At 35.7% G+C, this 27,699-nt stretch overlaps 1 protein-coding gene and 1 long non-coding RNA gene across 2 annotated transcripts in view; one reads left to right on the forward strand and one right to left on the reverse strand.

The window, feature by feature from the left end:
* Window positions 1–357, reverse strand: part of LOC105510920 — a 28,286-nt gene extending 27,929 nt beyond the window's left edge. The window contains exon 1 of the long non-coding RNA XR_001001631.1: window positions 173–357. This is a non-coding gene — a long non-coding RNA (uncharacterized LOC105510920). The remainder of the gene's footprint in view (window positions 1–172) is intronic.
* LOC105510919 (chromosome unknown open reading frame, human C8orf34) overlaps window positions 1–27,699 on the forward strand; it is a 500,972-nt gene that overhangs the window by 500 nt on the left and 472,773 nt on the right. The window contains exon 2 of the mRNA XM_011940919.1: window positions 3–205. Within this exon, the coding sequence (XP_011796309.1) occupies window positions 3–205 (203 nt within the window). The remainder of the gene's footprint in view (window positions 1–2; window positions 206–27,699) is intronic.

A 27,699-nucleotide genomic window follows, 5' to 3' on the forward strand; every position in this document is an offset into this window, starting at 1 on the left:
AGCCAGCCACGCAGGGCAGCCGAGGCTCCGGAGCTCCTGTCCCGGCCCCAGTCCGGGTAAAAGGAGGGTTGTCCCCAGCGGAGGCGCACAGCCGCGCGTTCTCCCCGCACTCTCTCCGCGGTCCCATCTGTTCCCCATGGCATCTCATCCGCAAACCCGGATCCAGGCTTACCTGGAGAAGAACAAGATCGGTCCCCTGTTTGAGGTAAGGCGCTGTGGAGGAGGGCAGTCCCGTTGTCTTTAGGGGAAGGGGTGCAGTAATGAAAACAGAACACCCCCCACCCCACCCCTCCCAGGGAAGGAGGGCTAGAGAACGAACGCGCGGGAGAGGGCGCCCTGGGGTTCGCTGGCATTCGCTCTGTCCCGGCCAGGTGTCCTGGAACGCGGCCGGGCGGGCACTTAGCCAGTTACCTGAACGCAGGCAGGTGAGCTTGGGAGGGCCCAGCCTCAGCCTGGCAGCGGAAGTTTGAGCCCTCTGACTGTCGTGCACCTCTCAGCCACATGTTCAGTACCTGGGCAGGCTGAGGCAGGCGATGCATACGGATGCACACACTCAGACTGTGTTGCACACGCACACTTTCTTTCTTGAATTCACGCTGTCTTGCGTGTTCGTGTTGGATTTTCTTTTTTCTTTTTCTTTTCTTTCTTTCTTTTTTTAATGACGGCGGTAATAGAACCCGAAAAGGCGGAGGAGGTGCTTAGCAGTTAATACGATTAACTGGAAGAAAGCTGAACTGGTGAGGAGTAGGCTTCAGTAGGTGCGGGCGTGATGAATGAAATTGGCAAACTGAGAGACTGCCATTGGTCACTGGACGAAAGGAGAGTCCTTTGCACTGCAGACCCCACATGTGTTAGCAGGAGAAAGGGACAGAGAAAGGTTCTGAAAAGCACACACGTATTTATGGAAGGAGACTATAGCTCTGAGCTGGTGTTTTGGTTTTTTTTTTCCTCGCCATTAAAGAATTGACAAAAATACAGTAGAAGAGAGAGCATGAGGACAAGAGAAAATGAGAACGAGAGATTGAAGCTTGGCACCAGCAAAGCGTCCCGGGGGTTGCCTGAGTGCTGGGCAAGGGTGGGGCGTGCGGGCCATAGTCAGAAGTAGAGGCCCTTGGGGAGGGACTCCCATGGTCCCATCCAGTTCAGGGGGTACTGACCGGCGGCGAGAGTTAGCGGGAGGCGCGAGGTGCTCCCGCCCTGCCCCCGCCCCCCACGTCTCCCAGAAGCAGTTGTAGCTGTTCTTGGTCTTGGGGTGAGGATAGGGGGAGGTTACGTGTCAGCGTCTGAGAGAGGCAGAATCGCGGCTAGTGGAAGAGGCTGCACTGGAGATCGCGGAGAACCTAGCAAAGACTGAAGAAAAGCAAGTGAGAACTGCGGAGAACAAAAAAATAATGCGAGTTAATGAGCCTGCAAAAAAAGGACGAGGAGGACAAAGGTGTGGTCGAATAGGTCTTTTGGGAGGACTGGCTTCACATAACAAGATTTGCAAGATCTCCCAAGTTTTTCTGCCGAACTTTACCGATGATCTGTCTTGGACGATACGACCATTGTTTCAAGTGAAGCTCACATTGTGGGGTGCAGAGTCTTACAATTGCATTGATTCTTTTTTCTGTCAAAAATGTGAGCAAAGGCAATCCATGCAAGAGCGAAATAAAATTGATGGAGCTAACAGATTTCTTTGCCTTTAGTTTAATGATTATTGATTATACATAATCCTATATAATTTTTTAAAAGGCAGAAGCATAAACCTTCTGCAACGTGGTGTATTAATTGCAACAAAAGAATCAGAAAATAAATACATTTAGAATGTGTGTTTGCTCTCTACGCTTCTAGAGTATAAAGTACAATTAGCCTGAGAGAATAAACGAATTGTTTTTAATAAATACCGTTTTCATTTGTTATTTTAAAATCCTCAAGATTCTTTCCAAGTGATAATAACAAAATTAGGAATATATGTGAACTTTCTACAGAATTAGAAAATAAACTCAAATGGATATTTATCAAGTACCCCCAACCCCCACCCTTTAATAATCACCAGCAAGTTCTGTGCTGAAGAATTTTAAGTGATAGCAACATGTCTCATAAACGCTTTAGGTCCAATCACCAGAAAACAAGCACCACCATGCTTCGTATTTTATTGAATACATATGACATTCTCTGGCGTTAGCTTAGATTGCAGTGGTGAGGAGTGCATTTTTAAGGTTTGATGTTCACTTTAAATAATTGAAGGGAGAAAAATGGATAATAAATTCTCTTTGACTAAAAGCTGGATGTAACACAGTTCCTTATGCAACAATTTTGATTACGATAGAGCTTGATTTTGAGAGTACAATTATATGTATTTCACAAAATTGGAAGATTTTACTAACATGTAGCCTATCTTGTTTCATGTTAGAAAACCAGTGAAGAAATGCCACCTGTGAAATGGACGTTGTTTACCTAGGGACTGTTCTCTTCTAGGACCTTACTCAATAGTTTTCACAGGAATTGATTTGGGTCAGAGGAGGCACCCAGCAATCTGAACATATTAAGAAGCAGCAAAAATGTTTGCTACAATTTTGATTTCTGGGCCACGTTTTGAGAAACTGAGCTAAAATCTCCATTTACCACTCACAAATTGAAATTGGCAACTCCATGTCTCGTTATCTATGCTTTGTTGTGTTGAGTCAGTGGGACCTGACACAGGCTTCTTTCAGTTTGGAAAATATGCAGTATCTGACAATATGTCCCCCTTGTGGATAGTTTAAGTTAGGAATGTTTTAAGAAAACTTAATTGGTGTGAGGTACTTTAAAGATAATCCATGAATGTTATTTAAAACAATAGCAAAAAGTAACCTATTCACTGATATTGAGAATACTTGTATCCTCTTTTTTACCTGTAGGACTTATTTACCTAGTTTGTTTACTTAGTTTATTTCTTACTTAATTTGTTTATTGCTAATATTTTTTGATTTGAGATGCTTATGAAAGTGTTACGTGCAGTATGGAGTTTCAAAAATAATTTTAAATTGATACTAATTTTGTTTCCAGCTGACTCAGGAGAATAAATTTGTACTACTTTTAAATTTCATTGAAGATGTTTTGAAGCATTACAAAACTATGCCTAAAAATCATTGCATTAGAATTCTGGACAATGATATTCTGATTAGATAATATGTAGGTATAAGATGAAAAATACATTTCACAAACTTTCCAAGTTTTGTAAGATTTAGTAGTTTACATCTTACAGAATATGTATTTGTGATATATATAAATATTATATATAGTGGAATATATATATTCCATGTGTGTTTGTATACACACACACATTTTATATAAAGAAATAGAAACTTTTTAGTTTCTCCCATTCCCATTAAGTAAATAGAATAATTAGTTGAGGATTATTGATTGGAAGATGCTCAGGGCAGTTATATATCTTGGTCAGGCCTGATCACACTCACAAGAGTGTGAAATCTTAAATTATTAAAAAGCTGAATAGTGGGGATCATCATAAAATCACCATAGAATTTTTAAATTTGTGTACTGAAGATGTGGCAAACCAAAGTCACTACATTTCTCTAAGTGTGTTATGACCCACTCCAAATAGAATGGAATCACTCTATCACTTTCTCTGTTCCACTCAAATTGCTTCTACTCACATGGTGTAAATTTGCATTAACTGATTTGGCATATATATTATGAAGTGGACTTATCAAACTTGTGGTCAAAGCCAGCATCACTTATATATTTTGCTATTGCCCAGCTAGCTCTTCTCTAGTACCCCGCTGCACATCTTCCAGCCATGTATGCAACCCTAAACTCCAATTTGCTGCCAACCCTCAGCAAACCCATTATTTCACTTTATTGACCTCCCTGTTCATATCTTAAAAATACCCCCTGCTTTTATCAGAGAGCTGTAGTGTGTGTGGAGGTCTCCTTTGGTTGTTCCCCCTCTCATAAGGATCACGGCCTTGGGCTACCTGTTGTTTAATACATGAAAAGAAATGTTTTGTCCTATTTAGGCAGGCTTATGATTGTTTAGGGCAGTGGTTTGGCGATAAGAAGGATACTAGTTACTCACTTATGGCCAGAGGTGAAATTCCCCTCCAGAAAGATGTTTTAATATTTAAAAATAAGTTGTCATTAATAAAGGTAAAATGTCATTTTAATAAAAATGATTAGGAAAATGCTTTTATTAGGGAAGCAATACAATATAAGCTTGGTACTTATAATATGTTCAACTTAAATATTGTAAATATATTTTTTGGAGTAATGATTGTCAGGTGATCTTCCCCAGTGCTTGAGGTTATGAAGACATTTCCTATATCAAAATTTGCATTACTCTTTATAATCTCAGAGCATTTAGAGGAGGCAGAAGACAAAGAAAGCAGTTCACTTTATAAAATTTTTCCCAGAGTCCAAGTTAAGTGTTGTCATTGATTTACTTCAAAACAGTTTTTTAAAATGTTACTTTAATTGACATGTTTCTGTTACCAGCCCATTTATTTTTCATTTCTGCCTTAATGTATTTTCTTTTCATGTAGCTTTTAAATAGCTTTCAAAGTGACTCAAAATTCAACTCAATAAATAGCTCACTATATAACCTTAGAAATAATAATATGTGCATATACCAATATGGCATCAATAACTTTGAAAAAAGAAATAATATTTTGGGCAGGCATGGTGGCTCATGCCTGTAATCCCAGTACTTCAGTAGGTTGAGGCAGCTGGATCACTTGAGGTCAGTAATTTGAGACCTAAGACCAGCATGGCCAACACAGTGAAACCACATCTCTACTAAAAATTCAAAAATTAGCCAGGCATGGCAGTGCACACCTGTAATCCCAGCTCCTCAGGAGGCTGAGGCAGTAGAATCACTTGAACCCAGGAAGTGGAGGTTGCAGTGAGCCAAGACCATGCCATTGCACTCCAACCTGGGCAACAGAGCGAGACCCCATCACAAAAGAAAGAAATAAGTCATATTTTTAATCCACACAAATTTTTAATGTGATCAATGGAAATATGAGACTACAAAAATAACATAGACTTTCCTACCTCCGCTCTTTTTTTTTTTTTTGGTGATTCAATTAAGAAGCCATGAACCCTACAAAGAGAACAGCTAAGACCCATAGGACAAGGACAGCTAAGTTGGGAGTTCACCTGGAAAGTATCGGAGCATGATTAAAGAAAGGGGCTGAGTGGGCAGTGGCCTGGCAGGGTCTGAAGATTTGTTACATACAAGGTGGGGGCAGGGTATTGAGAAAATAATTAAATATATTGAAAATATATTGAAAAAATATATATTCATGTCAGCCTTCTTTCTGATGGACACAGGAGTCACAGAGATAGTAGAGGGAAAGCTAGAATGAACCCTGTGTTGATTTGAAATTGGAGGTGTTGGTGTGATCTCATGACTTTCAATAATAGAAATATGTGTAGATGTAATAGAAATAAATATAGATTTGTATGTATTTACATATACTTAAGTGCATATACCTACGTTTACTTTCCAACTTTGTCTACTGGAAGGGCCTGGGAATAGCAACATCCTGGTAACAATGAGCACACCTAGCACCCACATTTTGGTTTCTAAATACCATTCTCCAGTAAGTAGAACCAGGTATCCTTGAAGAAATGCTTGATTCCAGGTTTGGGGCTAAGCAAGGTATGGAGTATCTTATGTCAAAAAGTAAGGAAGAGCTCAAAGAATAGTAGGTATGTATCAAAGGACACAGAGGAGGTGCCTACCCCTAAGACATCTTGAGGGTCAAAATAAAAAATGATAGTAAGAGATTATTTTACTGAATAAAATAGGAATATTTTACTTCACTGGGATCTAATGGAATATGGAATGTGCTCAATTCATGGGGAGAAGAGACAGCATTACCTTATGGTAGAATGCCAACTAGTAAAAGTAGAAGGATGATGGAATTAGAAAATCACTACTTGGCAACCATCTGAAAAATAATTCAGGCAAGAAACATTAATCAGTACTAAAATCAATGGGTAAAAGTTGGATAAACAATGAGGTGTTACATAATCTCTAAGTATCTGCCTACAAAATACTTGTAAATTACAAAGGGAAAAAGCAACTTTACAGTAAAGAAACCAGGCTGACACTGAGATAAAGCAATATTGTATGCCCATGGTAGAATGCATTTAAAACAACACAGCATTGTTTTGTGATTTTCCTGACAATCATGTATAACCTGAATTGAATAATGAGAAAAGATCTCATAAAGCTAATAGAGAAAATCTATAAAGTAACTTTTCTAGAGTTTTCAAAAATGTTACAGTCATAAGGGTCAAGAGAGGCCTCAGACTGAAGGGACATGGCAACTAAGTGCAAAATATGGTTCTAGATATAATACTTCTGCTATGAAAGAGATTATTGGGAAAGTTGACAAAATTTGAATGTGGTCTCTATATGAAGGGAATAAGGAATTATTTGTATTGTTCCTAAACTTTTACTATAAATGTAAAATTACCTCAAAAGAAAAATTACTAAAAATAATTTAAAAGAGCACCTAGGAAATCAGTATTTGCAAAACAGTTCACCCACTGGGTTTCTTTAAACAGTAAATTGTGTGAATGTAGTTAAGAATTTCATCAATGTTTATACAAGGAAGTGACTTATACAATAAATAGCTAAAAATTTGAGTAATGAAAGTGTGCAATTCTGGTTAACTAAGCATATGCATTTTCCTCTTTTCCCTCTCAAAATCATTTTGAAATATCTGAAAAAAGTATTTACACAGTAAACACATGAGAGTGCTGGAACACAAGAAAGAGTGCTGAGAGAGACACTTTCTCCTTTGTGTACAGAATTTCTTCATTACGAATGGTGACATCTTCTTTGCACCTATATATAGTCAGTAACCCGGAGTGAATGATGTGTTTTCTTAGTTTTTCTGCTGCTATTACACAATGCCTTTATTTCTCATAGTTCTTGAGACTGGGAAGTCCAAGATCATGGTGCTGGCATTTGATCTGGTGAGGGCCCTCTTACTTTGCCCTCATGTGTCACAAGGCAGAAGGGCAAGCTAGCTGAACACTGTATGAAGCCTCTTTTAAAAGGGCTCTAATCCCATTAATGAGGGAGCAGCTTTCTTCGTCTAATCATCACTTAAAGACCTCACTTATAAACCCCCTGAGAATGGCAATGCATGAATTCTGAAGGGGCCACTTTCAAACCAGAGCATATGTAGTGAAAATATTGTTTGGAATTTCCTGGAAAGTACCTTAAAATGCATTGTCTCAGTTGGAACAGGTTCCTCATATGCTCTTCGTACTGTCTAGAAGCCTGTTTGTAATTCCTCTTCTCCTTACTCCTTCTGCATCTTCAGGCAACAACTGATCTCCTTTTTGTCACTGTGGATTAGGTTTCATTTTCTGGAGTTTTATGTATATGGAATCACACACTATGCATTTTTTTGGTATATCCTCTTTAACATCATTAAGTTAATAATTATTAACCTAATTATTTTAATATTCATCCATGTTGCAGCATGTTACCAATTTTTTTATTTCTTTTTATTGCTGAGTTGTATTCCATATGGCTATGTGCTTTCATTTTTCTTATGTAAATACCTGGAGTGGATTGACTGAACTACATGGTAGGTATATGTTAAATTTTGAAATAAACTAGCTATTCAAGTGGATGTACAATTCGACATTTCTGTGAAGAGTTTATAGGAGTTCCAGTTGTTCCATATCCTCACCCAATCTTCTTATTGTCAGTCTTTTTAGCCAGAAACCCATTAACCATTCTAATAGGTTTGTAATGATATCTCATTGTTATTTTGATTTATACTTCCCTGATGTCTAATGAGATGAATTTCCTTTTCTTGTGATTATTTGCCTTTCATATATCTTTGGTGATGTGTCTGTCCAAATATGTTGCCCATTTTTATTTGGGTTGTTTTGGGATTTTAAGAATTTATGTTCTAGGTCCTTTTCACTTTCATATAAATTTTAGGATCATTTTGTTAATTTTCATATAAAAATACCTGCTGGTATTTTTGGGATTGTGTTGATTGGGATTGTGTTGACTTTACAGGTGCTGTTAGGCAGAATTGACATCTTAACAATTCTACATAGTCTTAACAATTTTCAACATAGTCTATGTAGAAAATTAGAGGGGATCTACAAAAAAGATACAAAAAATAATATGTAAGTTTATTAAGGTTTTAGATGCAAGGTACAAAATCAATTACATATTTATGTTCAAGCAAACAACCATCAGAAGTTAAAATAGTAAAAGTACCATTTATAATGGTATTAAAATATGAAATACTTAGGAATTACATTTTTAAAAGATATATAAGACCCCTATACTAACATGTATAAAAACTCTTGAAAAAATTAAAGAATATCTAAATAAATGAAGAGATGTACTCTTATTTATGAATAGGAAAACTCAATACTATTAATATATTGAATTATATATGCTACCTGACTTCAACAGTCATTAAATCAGTTATAAGTAAAAGGCAGTGCAGTATTGGTGTAAATTGAAATGGACTATTACCTAAATGTAAAACCTTTTTTCTTCTCAAAGAGAGTGTAGGAGATAATTTTTGTGAGCTTGGGATTTGAAAATATTTCTTAAATATGACAAATATATAAACTGTAAAAAAATCAATAAAATGGACTTATTTAAAATTAAACATTTGTTCTTCAAAAGACATAGTTAAGAAAATGAAAAGGCAAACCAAAGATAGACTACATATCTGAAAAAGGACTCCTGTCTATTATATATAAAGAATACTTTTGTTATGATACTTTGCTATATATGATACTTTTGGTATGATAAGAGAAGAAAACAATTCAATAAATAAACAACGTAATTGAAGAGACACTTTTCATAAGAAGATGTATAGATGGCAAAATAAGTGAATGAACAGCTGCTCAATATCATTAGGGAAATACAGCTAAACCCACTACCCATTCATTAGAATGTCTAAAATTAAAAAGACTGACTTTAATAAGTGTTGGTGAGGATTTGGAGCAATTAGAACTTTTATATACTGATAGTGGGAATGCAAAATGGTCCAACCACTTTGGAAAAAAGTTTGGCAAGTGAGGTTTATTTCTAGTAGCCCCAAATTGAAAACAGGTGGATTGATATGTTATTGGATAAAAAAATTGCATACACACATATACTATTCTTATATAAAAACATGAATTAATGATGCACACAGTAACACAAATGAATCATGACTTATGCTGAGTGAACAAAGCCAGAGGAAAATGAGATGAACTAAGCAGAAGTTTGTTCTCTGAAAGATTAATAAAATTGACCAAGCTTTAGCAAGACTCACGAAGGAAAAAGAGAAAAATCTCAATTCAAAAACAGGAATGATATGGGAGATCACTATGGACTGCAGACATCAAAAGAATAATAAGGTAATACTAGGGATGACTCTATACACATAATTGACAACGTAATTAAAATAGACAAAGTCTTTGAAAATACAAATTGGACAATTCATGGAACACGAAGTACATAAATTGAATTGAATTTGCATTTTGAAAACTCCCTAAGTAAAGATCTTCTGGCCCAAATCAATTCAATGAAGATTATCATCAAACATTTAAAAAAGAATCAATACTAATTCTATATACTCTCTTCCAAAAGAGGAGGAAATAATTCCCAGTTTATTTTATGAAGCTAGTTTTACCCTTTTACCAAAACCAGACAAAAACTGTACGAAAAGGAAAACTACAGATAAAATTCATTACATTATGAATATAGACACAAAAAACCTTAACAAAATTAAACAGAATTCAGAAATTAAAAAAAAAAAACTTAAGTACCATGACCAAGTGAGGTTTCTTACAGGGATGCAAGGATAATCCAATTAGAAAATCAATGTAATCAACTGTCTTTGTACCTTCGGCCTACTATAATGAAAATACCATAAATTAGGTGACTTATAAGCCATAGAAATTTATTTCTCACAGTTCTGGAGGCTGGAAGTCCAAGATCAAGGTGCCTGGCAGATTTGGTGTCTGGTGAGGGCCCACTTTCTGATTCACAGATGGTGGCTTCTCTATGTGTGTTCACATGGAAAGGGCAAAGGAACTCTCTTTGATCTCTTCTAGGGATGCCAGTCCCATTCATGAGGGCTGTCAAAGTACAGAAGTAGTTCAATGGAGGGAGGATAGCTTTTTTAACTATCAATGCTGCTGGAGCATTTGGATATCCATTGGCAGAAAACCAAAGCTCAACCTCAGTCTCACACATACAAAAATTTACTTAAAGTATGTCACAGATTTAATGATGTCACATATATGTGAAATCTTAAAAAAAAAAAAAAAAAAAGGAACTTGTAAAAGCAGAGAATATTAATAGAATACTGGGTACCAGATAATATAGTGTGGGTATCCCCTCCATATCTCATGTTGAGATGTAATCGCTAGGGTTGAAGTTGGGGCCTGGTGGGAAGTGTTTGGGTCCTGGTGGCAGATCCCTCACGGCTTGGTGCTGGCCTCAGGATAGGAGTGAGTTCTCATGAGATCTGTTTAAGTGGTGCAACACCTACCCCTGTGCCCCTCTGCCCACCCTGCTTTTGCCATGAAACATGCCTGCTCGTCACCTTTTGTCATGAGTAAAATCTCCCTGAGGCTGTCCCAGAAGCTGAGCAGATGCCAGTGCCATGCTTCTTGTATAGCCTGCGGAACTATAAGCCAATTAAACTCTTTTCTTTATAAATTATCCAGTTTCAGGTATTTCTTTATAACAATGCAAGAATGGCCTAACACATCAGGGGTTGTGGGTGGAGTGTGTGAGGAGAAAGATTGGGAGATGCTGGTCAAACGATATGAGGTTTCAGTTAAACAGAAGGAATAAATTCTGGGCTCTATTTTATAGCACGGTGGCTGTAGTTAATAATAATGTATTGTATACTTGAAAATTCCTAACAGAGTACATTTTAGATGTTTTCACCACAAACAAAAATGATAAGTATATGAGGCAACAGATATGTTAATAAGCATGATTTAGTCATTTCACAATGTATAATATATCAAAATATCACATTGTACATCATAATATATATAATATTTGTCAATAAAAGTTATAGATGTAAATTTTGAAAACAACACTTAAAAACAAGGAAATTCTAAGGAAAGTTATTGGAGATCTAGAGTTACACTTAGACTTGACACCATAAGCACAGTCTGTAGGAGGACATATTGATAAATTGGACCTCAGCAAAATTAAAAACTTTTGCTCTGTGAAAGACTGTATTAGAAAGATTAGAAGACAAGTTACTGGGTAGGAGAAAATATTTTCAAAGCACACATCTAACAAATGGATAAGATCTATTTATAGAATACAGACCTCTCAAACTCAGCAGAGTAGTAGCCCCTCTTATCTCTGGTTTCAGTTACTCATGGTCAACCATGGCCCAAAAATATTAAACAGAAAATTCCAGAAATAAACAATTCATAAGTTTTAAATTGCATATCATTCTGAGTAGCATTATTAAGTCTAACCCTGTCCCACTCGATTTGGGTGAGGGGTGAATCATTCCTTTGTCCAGCGTCCCCACATTGTCTATTCCACCCACCCACCTGTCAGTTACTTAGTAGCAGTCTCAGTTATCAGATTGACTGTTGTGGTATCTCAGTGCTTGAGTTTGAGTAACCCTTGTTTGACTTGGTAATGGCCTCCAAATGCAAAAGTAGTGATGCTGGCAATTCAGCCATTCCAAAGAGAAGCCTTAACATGCTTAAGTGAAAAGGTGAAAGTTCTCTCCTTAATGGGGAAAGAAAAAAAATCATAGGCTGAGGTTGCCAAGATATACAGTAGGAATGAAGCTTCATGAAATTGTGAAGAGGAAAAGAAGAAATTTGTGTATAAGTAGGGTTGGTACTGTATATAGTTTCAGGCATCCATTGGGGGTCTTGGAATTATTACCTGCAAGCTAAGGGGAGACTACTTGTATAAATAAAACAAAACAAATTAACCAACACTCCTTTTAATAATCTAAATGCAATTAGAAAATGGATAAAAGACAAGAAGAGATATTTCACATAAGGGTGTATACTGATGGTAAATAAGTACATGAAAAGATGTTCAAAACCATTTGCCATTAGAGAAATACAAATTAAAACCACAATGAGAAATCACTACACACCTATCAGAAGGGCTAAAATAAAACTGAGACCACCAAATGATGGTGAGGATGAAGAGAGACTGAATCACTCATGCATTGCAGGTAAGAATATAAAATGGTACAATCACTCTGGAAAACACTTTGACTAATTATTTTATTTTATTTTTACATTTATTTATTTATTTATTTTTGAGACAGGGTCTCACTCTATGGCTCAGGTTGGAGTGCAGTGGCATGATCTTGGCTCACTGCAACTTCTGCCTCCCTGAACTCAAGGGATCCTCCCAACTTAGCCTCCCAAGTAACTGGGACTACAGGCACATGATGCCATGCCTGGCTAATTTTTTTTTTTTTTTTTTTTTTGAGACAGAGTCTCACTCTGCTGCCTAGGCTGGAGTGCAGTGGTGCAATCTCGACTCACTGCAACCTCCGCCTCCCAGGTTCAAACGATTCTTCTGCCTCAGCCTCCTGAGTAGCTGGGATTACAGGTGTGCACCACCATGCCCAGCTAATTTTTGTATTTTTAGTAGAGATGGGATTTTATCATGTTGGTCAGGCTGGTCTGGAATTCCTGACCTCATAAGCCACCTGCCTCAGCCTCCCAAAGTGCTGGGATTACAGGCATGAGCCATCGTGCCCAGCCAAATTTTGTGTTTTTTGTAGAGGTGGGGTTTCACCATGTTGCCCAGGCTGGTCTTGAATTCCTGGGCTTAAGCAATTCACTTGTCTTGGCCTCCCAAAGTGCTGAGATTACAGACATGCACCAACATACCCAGCTGAAAAATTATTTTAAAGTAGATATGCAACTACCAAGTATTAGTGTTCACACTCCTGAACATTTATCCCCGACAAATGAAGATTTATGTTAACACAAAAACTTGTATATGATGTTTCTAGTAGTATTATTTACAATAGTAAAAAAACTAGGAACAACCCAGATATGGCTGAATCACTAAACAAATGCAGTACATTCATGACATGGAATACTATTCAGCAGTTAAAAAGAATAAGCTATTAATGCATGCTAAAATCTAGATGAATTTCCAGAGAAATATGCTGAATGAAAAAAGCCAAATGAAAAGTTTATGTGTTGTATGATTATGTGATTACATTTATAAAATAGTGACAAAATTTTTATTTGTGATTTTTGGGTGTCAGGGATGGAGTAGGGAAATGAGGAAAGTGGATGAAACAATATAACAACATCAGAGATTCTTATTGTGATCGAAATGTTCTATACCCTGACTTTGTCAATACAAACACCCTGGTTATGATATTCTTCTATAGTTTTGCAAAAATATTACCAATGAGGGAACATGAATAAAATGTACATGGGATTTCTTTGTATTATTTCTAACAACTGAATATGAGTCTACAATTACTTCAAAACATAAAGTTTAATGAAAAATGTTCCCAGCCCAAAATATAGTTTTTTAACTTTCAAGAAAAGTAGGCAGGGTTGCATAATAGAAAGAGCAAATTATAGCATTAGTTAATTGGAAGGTAAAGTAATTTGAATATACAAAAAGATTGGATAAAGATAAAGAAGTGAAAAATCTAAGAGCAAAATCTGTGTTAAGCAAACTTTTTGTAATTTTTATTGGTGGGGAGTAACATGGATAGTGATCTGTGATATTGATGGAAAAGTATTAACATACGTGTTGAAAATTTAAAAGTAATCTCTAGAATATAAATGTGTTGCTTCCAAATAATTAGAAACACAATACCAAAAAGTAAGTAATATTTAGTTAAATTAACAAGAATAGCACATTAAAGACATCACATGAGACAGCATGAGAAGTGGAAAACAAAAGGAGATACCAGAAACAAGTCCAGACAGAGTAGTAAGTTTAATAAATATAAATGTATTAAGTTATTTTATCAAATCACAGATTCCTAGACGGGATTAAAAATCTTTGCATAATCTATATGAAAGACACACCAGGAACAAGATGATACAGAATGGTGAATACAAAGGAAAACGGAAAAATATTTACTAATAATACTGAGACAATTGACATTGCATTGCTAGTATCTGGCACAATAGAATTCAAAGTGAGGTGCATTATATTTGTTACAGAGATTTTAAAATATTTATTATATATAAGTATTCCATGATATACTTTAAAAACTTTTATGCCCATAAAGTAAAGCTTTGAAATATATATAGAAAAGCCAAAAAGTACAGAAAGAATTCATAGTAGGCAGACTTAAAATATTTCCCTTAGGAGTACACATTCTAAATTGGTAAAATAAGGAGGAACTGATTAACCAGTTTATAGGCCTGACAGTCAACTATATGAGCTTAGAAATACAAGGAAGAATGAATATTCATAGTAGGAAAATTTAAAATATTCCTTTCAGGAGTATATCTATCAAATTGGTAGAGCAAGTAATTAATACAGAAAGGAATGGAATAACCAATTGAGAAGCTTGATTATACATACATACATATATATACATATATATGTACATACGTGTGTGTATATTTATACATATATACATGTAAGTGGGTATATATATTTGTGTGTATAATATATATATATGTGGTGTGTGCGTCAAGGTACAGAAACATTTTCATCAAGTAAATTTGTACATTTAAAAAATACACACATAGTATTTAAAAAAAAATTTTACCATGATTTAAGCTACAAAGAAAATACTAACAAATGTATTACTGTAGACAACTGTACAGGCCGCATTTTCTGACCACAATGCCCAGTTGTATTTAACAACCAAAGCACACCTTCCTGAATAACACATCTTGCTCCACCCTGTCCCCCACATCTATGTTAACATTGTTCTACATAATACATGTTAGTAAAGAAATCAATCGTTTTGAAATTGTACTGAATGAAATAAGATATGTTATGTATTTCAATATGTATGTAGAAATGCCTCAATACCACTTTGGGAGGCCGAGACGGGCGGGTCACGAGGTCAGGAGATCGAGACCATCCTGACTATCACGGTGAAACCCCGTCTCTACTAAAAATACAAAAACTAGCCGGGCGAGGTGGCGGGCGCCTGTAGTCCCAGCTACTCGGGAGGCTGAGGCAGGAGAATGGCGTAAACCCAGGAGGCGGAGCTTGCAGTGAGCTGAGATCCGGCCACTGCACTCCAGTCTGGGCGACAGAGCGAGACTCCACCTCAAAAAAAAAAAAAAAAAAAAAGAAATGCCTCAATTGAATGTGGTTCCTTTCTTAGCTGATTGGAAATATAATATATTTTACATACTAATTTCCCATATTAGAGACTTTCTGAGAATCCCAAATCTCTGCATTGAAATAAACATATTTTAATAATCTTCCTACCTTTTTTTTTCAGAAAGACCATATTGTTAGAGAGGATTTAGGTCCATAGCAAAATTGCGAAGAAGCTACAGAAGTGTCTCGTATGCCACCTGCCCCATGCAGGCACAGCCTCCCCCATCACAACATCCTCCACCAGAGTGTAACATCTGATGGAATTGATGAACCTACACTGACACATCCTTATCACCCAAAGTCTATAGTTTACAGTAGGGTTCACTCTTGGTGTACATTCCATGGGTTTGGACAAATATATAATGATGTATATTCACCATTATAGGGTCATACAGAATATTTTCACTGTCCTAAAAATACTCTGTATTTTGCCTATCCATCTCTCCCTCCCCCATAAATCCTGGCAATCCCTGATATTTTTACTGTCTCCATATTTCTGGCTTCTCTCAAATGTTACATAATTGGAATCACACAGCATGTAGCCTTTTCAGATTGGCTTATTTCACTTAGTAACATGCAGTTAAGTTTCCTCTATGTCTTTTCATGGCTTGACAGCTCATTTCTTTTTTAGTTCTGAATAATATTTCATTGTTTGGATATACCATAGTTTATCCATTTCTCTACTGAATGAAGGAGATTTTAGTTCCTTCTGAGTTTTAGCAATTATAAATAAAGCTGCTACAAACATCCGTATGCAAGCTTTTACATGGACATAAGTTTTTATTTATTTAATTTTATTTTTAACTTTTAGGTTTGGGGGTATATGTGAAGGATTATTATATAGATAAACACATTTCATGGGGAGGCTGTTGTAAATATTATTTCATCACCCAATATTAAGCCTAGTACCCAGTAGTTACCATTTCTGCTCCTCTTCCCTCTCCCATCCTGCACCCTCAAGTAGACCCCAATGTCTGGTGTTTCTTTCTTTGTGTTCATAAGTTATTAGCATTTAGCTCCCACTTATAGATAAGAACATGCGGTATTTGGTTTTCTGTTCCTGTTTGTGTTTGCTAAGGATAATAGCCTCCAGCATCTCATCTTTTTTATGGTTGCATAGTATTCCATGGTGTATATGTCCTACATTTTTTTAATCCAATCTGTCATTGACAGGCATTTAGGGTGATTCCCTGTCTTTGCTATTATGAATAGCAATGAACATCATGTGTATGTGTCTTTACAGTAGAATGATTTCTATTCCTCTGGGAATATGCCCACTCATGGGGTTGCTGGGTCAAATGGTAGTTCTCTTTTTAGGTCTTTGAAAAATCACCATATTGCTTTCCACGATTGAACTAACTTACACTCCCAACAGAGTGTAAGTGTTCCTTTTTCTCCACAACCTCAGCAGCATCCATTGATTTTTGACATTTTAATAATAGCCATTCTGACTGGTGTGAGATGGTATCTCACTGTGGTTTTGATTTGCATTTATCTAATGATCAGTGATGTCAAGCTTTTTTTCATACATTTTTTTGGCCACTTTTATGTCTTCTTTTGAGAAGTGTCTGTTCATGTATTTTGCCCACTTTTTCATGGGTTTATTTTTCCCTTGTAAATTTGTTCAACTTCCTTAACGATGCTGGGTGTTAGGCCTTTGTCAGATGCATAATCTGCAAATATTTTCTCCCCCCCTCTGTAGGTTGTCTGTTTACTCTGTTGATATTTTCTTTTTCTGTGAAGAAGCTCTTAAGTTTAATTAGATCTCATTTGTCAATTTTTGCTTTTGTTCTGATTGCTTTTGGTATCTTTGTCATGAAATCTTTGCCCATTCCTATGACCAGGATGGTATTGCCTATGTTGTCTTCCAGGATTTTTATAGTTTTGGGTTTTACATTTATGTCTTAATCCATCTTGAGTTTATTTGTTGATTTTTGTATGTAATGTAAGGCAGGAGTCCAGCTTCAATCTTCTGTATATGACTAGCCAGTTATCCCAGCACCATTTGTTGAATAGGGAGTTTTTCCCCATTGCTTGCTTTTTTCAGCTTTGTCAAAGATAAAATGGTCATAGATGCGTAGCTTTATTTCTGGGCTCTCTATTCTGTTCCACTGGTCTATGTGCCTGTTTTTGTACCAGTACCATGCTGTTTTGGTTACTGTACCCTTGTAGTATAGTTTGAAGTTGGGTAATGTGATGTCTCCAGTTTTATTCTTTTTGCTGAGAATTGCCTTGACTATTCAGGCTTGTTTTTGGTTCCATATGAATTTTAAAATTGTTTTTTCTAGTTTTGTGAAGAACACTGTCAGTAGTTTGATAGGAATAGCATTGAATCTATAAATTGCTTTGGACAGTCTAGCCATTTTAATTACATTGATTATTCCCATCCATGAGCATGGGATGTTTTTTCATTTGTTTGTGTCTTCTCGGAGTTCTTTGAGCAGTGTTTTGTAATGCTTGTTGTAGAGATCTTTTTTCTCCCTGGTTAGCTGTATTCCTAAGTATTTTATTGTTTTTCTGTGGCAATTGTGAATGGGGTTGCCTTTGATTATCAGTTTGGCTGTCGTTGGTATAGGAATGCTAGTGACTTTAGTACATTGATTTTGTATCCTGCAACTTTGCTGAAGTTGTTTATCAGTTGAAGGAGCTTTGGGGCTGAGATTATGGTATTTTCTAAATATAGAATCATGTGATATGCAAAGAGAGAGAGATTGACTTCCTCTCTTCCTATTTGAATGCATTTTATTTCTTTCTCTTTCCTGATTGCCCTGGGCAGGGCTTCCAATACTATGTTGAATAGAAGTGGTGAGAGAGGACGTCCTTGTCGTTTGTCAGTTTTAAAGGTGGATGCTTCCAGATTTTGCCCATCAGTGTAATGTTGGTTGTATATTTGTCAAAGATGACTCTTATTATTTTGAGGTATGTTTCTTCAATACCTGATTTACTGAGCGTTTTTAACATGAAGGAGTATTGAATTTTATCAAAAGCCTTTTCTGTGTCTATTGAGATAATCATGTGGTTTTTGTCTTTAGTTCTATTTATGTGATGAATCACATTTATTGATTTGCATATGTTGAACCAACCTTGCATCCTAAGGATGAAGCCTACTTGATCATGGTGGATTAGCTTTTTGATGTGCCGCTAGATTCAGTTTGCAGGTATTTTGTTGAGAATTTTTGCATTGATGTTCATCAAGGATATTGGCTTGGTTTTTCTTCTTTTTGTTGTGTCTCTGCCAGGTTTCGGTATCAAGATAATGCTGACCTCATATAATAGGTTGGGGAGGAGTCTCTCCTCCTCAATTTTTGGGAACAGTTTCGGTAGGAATGGCACTAGCTTTTCTTTGTACATCTGGTAGAATTTGGTTGCGTTTCTGTCAGGTTCCAGGCTTTTTTTAGTTGGTAGGCTGTTTATTATGGATTCAATTTCGGAGCTTGTTACTGGTCTATTCAGGGAATCGATTTCTTCCTGGCTCAGTCTGGTGAGAGTGTATGTGCCCAGGAATTTATCTGTGTCTTCTAGGTTTCCGGTTTGTGTGTAATAGAGGTGTTCACTGTAGTTTGTGATGGTTGTTTTTATTTCTGTGGGGTCAGTAGTAACATTCCCTTCATCATTTCTAAATATGTTTATTTGGATCTTCTCTCTTTTCTTCTTCATTAGTCTAGCTAATGGATTATCTATTTTATTAATTTTTTTTCAAAAAAATCAACTCCTGGATTGGTTGATCTTTTGAATGGTTTTTTGCGTCTCAATTTCTTCCCATTCAGCTCTGAGTTTTGTTATTTCTCATCTTCTCCTAGCTTTGGGGTTGACTTCTTCTTGCTTCTCTAATTCTTTCAGCTGTGAAGTCAGGTTGTTAATTTCAGATCTTTCCAGCTTTTTGATGTGGGTATTTAGTGCTCTGAATTTCCCTCTTAACACAGCCTTAGTTGTGTCCCAGAGATTCTGGTATGTTGTATGTTTGTTTTCATTATTTTCAAAGAACTTCTTGATTTCTGCCTTAACTTCATTACTTACCCATGTAACTGCATGATTTTGAGTGATTTTCATAGTTTTGCTTTTTTTTTTTATCATGCTGTGGTCAGAGAGTGTGTTTGGTATGACTTTTGTTATTTTGCATTTATTGTGGATTGTTTTATGTACAATTATGTAGCTGATTTTAGAGTATGTGTCATGTGGTGATGAAACAAATGTGTATTCTGTTGTTTTTGGGTGAAGAGTTCTATAAATGTCTATCAGATCCATTTGGTCCAATATTGAATTTAGGTTCTGAATATCTTTGTTAATATTCTGCCTTCATGATCTGTCTAATACTGTTAGTGGAGTGTTGAAGTCTCCCACTATTATTGTGTGGGAGCCTATGTCTCCTTGTAGGTCTGTAAGTACTTGCTTTATGAATCTAGGTACTCCTGTGTTGTGTGCATATATATTTAGGATAGTTAGGTTTTTCTGTTGAATTGAACCCTTTCCAATTATGTAATGCCCTTCTTTGTCTTTTTTGATCTTCGTTGGTTTGAAATCTGTTTTGTCTGAAATTAGGATTGTAACTTCTGCTTTTCTTCTGTTTTCCATTTGCTTGGTAGATTTTCTTCTATCCCTTTACTTTGAGCCTATGAGTGTCATTACATGTGAGATGAGTCTCTTGAAGACAGTATACCACTGGGTCTTGCTTTTTTATCCAGCTTGCCACTCTATGCCTTTTAAGTGGGACATACAGCCCGTTTATATTCAAGGTTAGTATTGATATGTGTGGATTTGATTCTGTCATTTTTCTGTTAGCTGGTTATTATGTTGGCTTGTTTGTGTGGTTGCTTTACAGTGACACTGGTCTGTGTGTTTAAATGCATTTTTGTGTTAGCTGGTAGCAGTCTTTCCTTTCTATATTAAGTGCTTCTTTCAAGATCTCTTGTAAGGCAGGTCTGGTGGCGATGAATTACCACAACTTTTGCTTACCTGAAAAGAATCTTATTTTTCCTTCACTTAAAAAGCTTAGTTTGGCTGCATATAGAATTCTTGGTTGAACAATTTTTTTCTTTAAGAATGTTGAATATCAGCCTCCAATTTATTCTACCTTGTAGGGTTTCAGCTGAGAGATCCAGTTAGCTTGATGACGTTCACTTAGCATGTGAACTGCCTTTTCTCTCTAGCTGCCTTTAACATTACTTCCATCATGACCACCGAAAAAAAGATGATGATGAGGCGTCGAGAAGATCATCTTGTGTATAATCTTGCAAGAATTGTCTGTATTTCCTGAATTTGACTATTGACATCTCTAGCAAGGTTGGGGAAGTTTTCATGTACAATATCCTAAAATATGTTTTCAAAATTGCTTGCTTTCTCTCCCTCCCTTTCTGGGATGCCAGTGATTCATAGATTTGGCCTCTTTAAATAATCCCATACTTCTCAAAGGTTTTGTTCATTCCTTTTATTCTTTTTTCTTTATTTTTGTCGATATAAGTTTTCAATTCCTTTGGGTAAACACCCAGTAGCATGACTGCTGGACTATATGGTAAGTATAGGTTTAATTTTGTAAGAAACTGCCAAATTGTCTTCCAAAGTAGCTGTACCATTTTGAATTTCCACCAGCAAAGAATGAGTTCTGTTGCTTCACATCCTTGCCAACATTTGGTGTAGTCAGTGTTCTATATTTTGACCATTCTGATAGGTGTGTAGTGGAATCTCATTATTTTAACTTATAATTCCCTAATGGCATATGATGTTGAACATCTTTTCATCTGCTTATTTGCCATCTGTATATCTTCTTTGGTGAGCTGTTTGTTAAGGTCTTTGGCTAATTTTTGAATCAGATTTTTTTTATTGTTGAGTTTTAAGAGTTCTTTGTATGTTTTGAATAACATTCCTTTATCAGATATACTGTTTTGCCAATATTTTCTCCTACTCTGTGGCTTGGCTATTCATTCTCTTGAATATTCTACCAAACATTTAAGAGTAATTTTTGGTATTCAAAATATTAGGAAATCTGAATTAACAGAGCTTGAACAGGAAACATATATGTAAGTCTTTATTCAATGCATTGAGAAAAGTTACATTATTATGTTAAAATGTGGGCCTACTTAGAGTTCAGAGACATGAAAACTATATCTGATATGTCATTTTGAAAGCAAATCATGGAAACTGGAAACATGCGCTCTTGCTAAGGCAAAGATGGTGTTTTGGTAGCTTTTCTTTTTCTTTGTAGACATTTTCTAAACAATAATTTTTATAGACATTACACAAAGTTATCTTCAAATTTCAGTGAGAAACTGCTCCATTTACTTGCCCTGTTATGCAGCCTCCACTCCTGGCTGTCAAGTTGCTGGGGAAGAGTGATCTAGTTTTCATGAATGCACTCCTTTAATTACTCACATGATTGTCTCAGGGACCCTTCCTATAAATTTTTATTCTGGACTTTCATTCAAATTTGGTAATATTGCAAATTGAAAGAGGCTTTTGGGTTTGAAATGTGTTACAATATATCAAAGTGAAAAAGAACTCTTTAAACCAGCAATTTCATTGTAGAAATGTGTTTTAGAAAAATATTTGCATGCATGCAAAACATTTACAAGGACTTTAATTGCAAATTATACAAGATGGTCAGAAGTTGTGAACAATAAATCTCTACAGATAGTAAATAGCATCTTTTTGAACACATATAACTGTTAAAAAGAATCAAATAAATATCCATATACTGAATGCCTATACTGACATGGAATGGTGTCTATATTTTTAAGGGACTGAATCTTGGAATGCTTATATCTCTTGCAACATAATGAAGTAGATAACTGACAACGATTCCTTATTAAATTACTTAGAAATTACCTCCTTTTAAATGTACAGTTAAGGTTAAAACACAGTAGGGAAATCCGTGGGCTAGACATAAGTAGGAAATGGGTCATGTGACTGGGAGTTTGACACTGAATCCACACCTGCTGAGCATGTATGCTTCATCTCGAATTTTGAGCATAGGGTCTTAATGTCTATGTAAGGGACAGAAAATGTGGCCTTGGACCTAAACAATGAAGTATTAGAACTGCACTCCCCCACAAGGGACACCCACATATATAATAAAAGTCTAAATAAATGGATGAGGACTATAATACAGATAAAGTGGTAATGCTTTGGAGAGATGGGGGAAGTTTAACTATTTTGATAATATTTTCCAGTAGTTTTATGAGTGATGCATAGATGATTGTTACATTATTATTAATATATTGTATGTCTCAACAATAATAAAAAGTTATGGATGTGTGGATGTATGTATTGTGTGTCTATATATGTGTATTGTATGCATATAATAAATGTATGTATGTATATATATACACACATATATATATATACACACAGTTGATCTATATTCTTGGGCTCTGCATTTGTGGACTTCAACCAACTGTGGAATGAAAATATTGGAAACAAATTGCATCTGTAATGAATATGTACAGACATTTTTCTTCATCATTATTCTCTAAACAATATGGTATAATACCGATTTACATAGCGTTTACATTGTATTAGATATTATAAGTAATCTAGAGGTGATTAAGAGCATACAGGAGGATGTGCATAGGTTATACTATGTCATTTTATATAAGGAACTTGAGATCTATGGGTTTTGGTATTCAAGGGAGGTCCTGGAACCAATCCCTTTCTGCATCTGAGGGACAACCGTATACATCAAAACAAGGTGTCTATATATGCTTGTATTTGTGTATGTGTTTGTTGTTTGGGGAATTAACATCAAATTGTTTACAGTGTTTACTCATACGTAGGGAGAGAGAGGAGCAGTCAGAGGGTGACTTTTAATTTGTGCCCTAAATTATTTCAATGTTTTAAAATATTTATATATTATATGTATATTTTTCAATAAAAACAAAGTATTTTTACATTGAAAGTTTTCCCTTTAATATAAAAAAGAAAGGATCCCTTTTGAGGTATAGCCCAGAGAATATGTATGTAAAAACAAAAATATGTATATTTTTCAATAAAAACAAATAGTACTATTCTAGGCAATTTATTCTTACAGAATTTTTTTGTTTGTTTGTTTTTAGAGACAGGGTCTCATTGTGTTGCCTAGACTGGAGAGCAGTGGTGTGATAATAGCTTACCGCAGCCTAGCATTCCTGTGCTCATGTAATTCTCTTGCCTCCGACTCTCAAAGCGCTGGGATTGCAGGTGTGACCCAGCACCTAGCTGAGAATATTTTTATTTTGAAATAAAATAATGGTAAAGGCTACTGGGCTTGAGAGTAATGGGGCTGCATCATCCTTCCCTGATTGACTGTCAGAGTTGAGTGGATGGGTATGACTGGTCTAAGTAGAGCTTCTCTTTCTATGCCATTCCTCTGTGTCTCCCAGAGGTCACAGTATATTGAGAGAGAGAGAGAGAGAGGGTTTGCCTACCATCAAGGGTGTGTGATTATCAGGTATCTGTAAACAAGAGATACTTGTTCATACATTATATCATGCCCTGTATCTCAAAGTAGATCGTAAAATCTTGAGGGTGGAAAACAGGCGTTTTGCTTTGTGTTTCATTGTGCATCTTTACAATAGCCCTGTACAGATGCACAACATACAGATACTGTAGCGCCTAGGGGAGCATGGGCCATAAAGCAGGGGCTCAGCAAATACCTGTTGAAGTAAACAAAGTAACTTGTGTATGTTTTCATCCTATTTGGAAATAAAAAACATTGAAAATAGAACCAGTTAGCAAACAGCATATTAATATTTATTCTTTTAAGATCTAGAGAAAAATAATCACCATCCCATTAAGTTACCTTTATGTACAGTGGATATGTTTTAATTATATACTTAACTACATAATTAGCTTTCAGTCATCTTTTTCTCTTTTAATATTTGCTTTCAAGAGAGGGGTTGAGAAATAAATTCACACTCAAAGTGTAATGTATAACCCCCCCAACACACACACACCACCAAATACACACACAACAAGTGCATTTGCCTTTAATAGGGAGGAAGTTGCATGAGACAGCTATATCCGGGAGATAATCTTTGGGAATAACTCAGGTTTGGCAATCTGTCTGCTTGACCCTGAGCAAGTGATTTAATCTCTGTTAACATTGGAGTCTTCATCTGCAAAATAATACCTAACGGGGACACTGTGAGGAATTTATGAGATGCAAATGGTTTGAAGAGCCTAATTCTGTGACTGGCATTTGGTGGACACCCAATACATTTTGGCTAGCATCACAGTAGATGCTGTTGCTTCTCTTTTCTATTAATATTAATGGTCCAGTGACAGACCAGGTGGAGAGATCTTTTGAAGGCTGTCTTCTGGTATCCTGAGATTAGAACTCAGAGTGTGCATCTGTTCTTTTAGGTTGTAGTTCTGGTATCTGTAGAAAAGCTCTTGGTGATGGTGTAAAAGAGAGCAGCACTTGACAGGGCAAAGTGTATCTGTCTGTGTTCGTCAGTGGGAGCAGAGGAAGCCTAGCTTGCTCCTGCATCTCCACAGTGACAATATACTTTGGCAAACTTTGCAAACATACCATATAATTAGAAGACAATCCAGAATATGTCCTATCATCTCAGAGAGGCAATCTGGATCACCCTTAACTAAAATAACACACACAACTCCAACTCCCCTGTTGCTCTGTAATATAATTGTCCTTGATTTTTCTTCACATCATCATCTAAAATCATCTTGTTGGATGTATTCCTTTGATTTCAGTTTACATTGTTTATTCTTGCTTGAATATAAACTCCTTCAAGGTGGATATTTTGCCAGTCTTTTAAATTGCTTGTATCTTCATGACCAGAAAATGTCTGCTACATAGTAGATGTTCTCCTAAAGAGTTGTCAAATGCATTTATGAATGAAAAAAAATCAGGACAAGCCTGTTAAATCTGAAATGTATGGTTTATGTGTGAATATCATTTTTCACTAGAAGTCTGAGAATATTCTTAGCAGTTTATGGGAGACTTTATTTTCTGCAAACTTCATTCAGACTTGGAAATCTTTTCAATAGCTGTTATGTTCTTTGGTGCGTGGTACTGGAGACTTCATTTACACCAATTGGTATGTATTTATTGGGTACTATATTATCTCTTGAGAAAAATAAACACAAAAACTCATATGTATGTAGAAACTACTGGTATATTTGGGACATTCCCTACTATTTTATCCTGACAATTTTACAAAAGCCTACCTTGATTTTCTGTTTATATGTCTGCTCAATTTTCATACTCATCAATAAATTTCATCATTATGATATTAGAAGCAAGAAATTCATATTTAAATTATGATTTAGATTTTGAGATTAGTTTTCAGAGATTCAGAGATTAACTTTCAAGAAATTGCCATGAAATTAAGTATGTAAACTGGATAAGGTAAAAGTCAGATTTAATAAATAAAACAGTTGCTGTTGTTTTGTTCCTGGAAGTTCTTAGCAACTACAAAAACATCTAAAGATAAGTAACTAAAATTATGTAAATGATCTCATTGATATATGTAGTATTCTACATGAAATGTACTGATAATTTTACATTGAAAGTTTTCCCTTTAATATAAAAAAGAAAGGCTCCCTTTTGAGGTGTAGCCCAGAGAATATAAGAGCATATAACTCCTGCTGCTCCTTCACTGTTTGGAGATATTGATCTAAATTCATAGTGACAAACTAGATTGCAGTAAGAATGCATTTGATTTGTCTGTACATTGAAACAGTATATCTATTTGTATGAAGTGAATTTCATAAGATTTATCATAATTATATGTTTTTGAGATGTTATGTTTAATATTGTTTTATTTCTAAGAATTATCTCTAGAAAAGTTGGAATTGTTTTGGTCATTTTATTTTTCCTGTTATGTGTTCTCTTTAAAAAATATAATCATCTTAGTGTTATACAGAATAGTAATTAAAATCAGCTACAGCTTGTTAGGCATATAATATTCTATTCTGCTGAAAATATTTATTGAGACTTTCTCTAGTATCTTTCCTCTTCGTTGTATGGTAATGATATAATATGCAATAATGTTAGGTAGGTGATAATGTTAAGTAGATGATAAATATTCTACTTTGAGGAAGCTCTCAGTCTTTCCATAGCTTCACAAAAAGTTTCAGCTTTCACAGAATGATTTTAATTATAACCTTCAGAAAATGTTCGGCTAAGACATTGAAGTCTGTGTGCAACAGGCAACATTCCACTCCTATAATCTTCAGATTAGTAGGGAACACAGACAGAGATCAGCATTACTAGGTCCATCAGTAGTTCAGTTTTAAAAAGTAATATTCAGGGAAGAATTTATGAGGTTCATTTACATGAACGTCTAAGTTACTAAAAACTATATTTTTGGATAAAGTTTGTTAAACAATGAGCTGGATACCTATTCTGCATAAGGCTGGCCTTTTGAGGAATTACTTTCACTGAGTTGTACAGTGGAGTGATTGAAGAAGCCTCTCTAATGATTCTTTATTAGAAGAACCACACTGATTAAAATGGCAGTTTTGTCTGAGGAAGAATGTTAAGGAGGGACATGTTTATTACTTTTGGTAGCAAGCACTTATGAGAACCACTGCATAATTTGATACTGTCAAAAATATTTACATAGGTATTTTGAATTGTGCGACTAATAGCCTCCTCCCCACTTTTTTTGCATGGGCTTCTGGAAAACTCATGGCCCTGACGTAGCCAGACTCTAGGCCATTATCATGGGCATTTATACCCCCATTCTTTTTCCCACATTGTCTTCACCTTGTTTTACTTTGTCTTTTTCACTCCATTGTTTATTTATGCTATTTGAACATGATTTATGCTTCTTTGGAAAATGCCTTAAATTCTTTCTGAAATAAAGACAAATATAAATATTTTAAGTGAATCATAAAGCAACACACTTTTGGCCCACATCATTTTGGTACATTATGAGCTATAATCTGTTTCCTTTTAATCCATACTATAACTGGCTTTCTTACTAAAAATATTTGTTTGGCTCATTCTGGATTGCTTAGTGAGAATTTATTTGTACATGATGTCTCCCTGGATTAGTCTTATGAACAACAAAGATGAAGCACCAGAAAAGGCAAGATTTGAGCCTTAGAGAATTTGCACAGTCTGTTTTCTTCTCTTGAAAGTTTTCCCCATCATGTGGCCGGCTCCAGCTTGCCATTTGGATCTCAGGTTAAATATATACTAGATAGACCCGCACAGATGACTCAATCCCAATAGCCTCCTTCATGCCACACTAGTTTATTTTCACCACATCACTCATCATTCACTGACATTTCCATGTTTATTTGTTCAGTGTCTAGCTCTTCCTCTTAAATAGAGCCTCCACTAAGAACAGGACTTTGTCAGCTTTGTCTCTGACACATCTTCATCATGGACCACAGGCCAATTTCTACAATTGGCTATTTATTCTTTTTTTTTTTTTTTTTTTTTT

This window comes from Colobus angolensis, unplaced genomic scaffold, assembly GCF_000951035.1.
Source record: "Colobus angolensis palliatus isolate OR3802 unplaced genomic scaffold, Cang.pa_1.0 Scaffold194, whole genome shotgun sequence".
NCBI lineage: Eukaryota > Metazoa > Chordata > Mammalia > Primates > Cercopithecidae > Colobus > Colobus angolensis.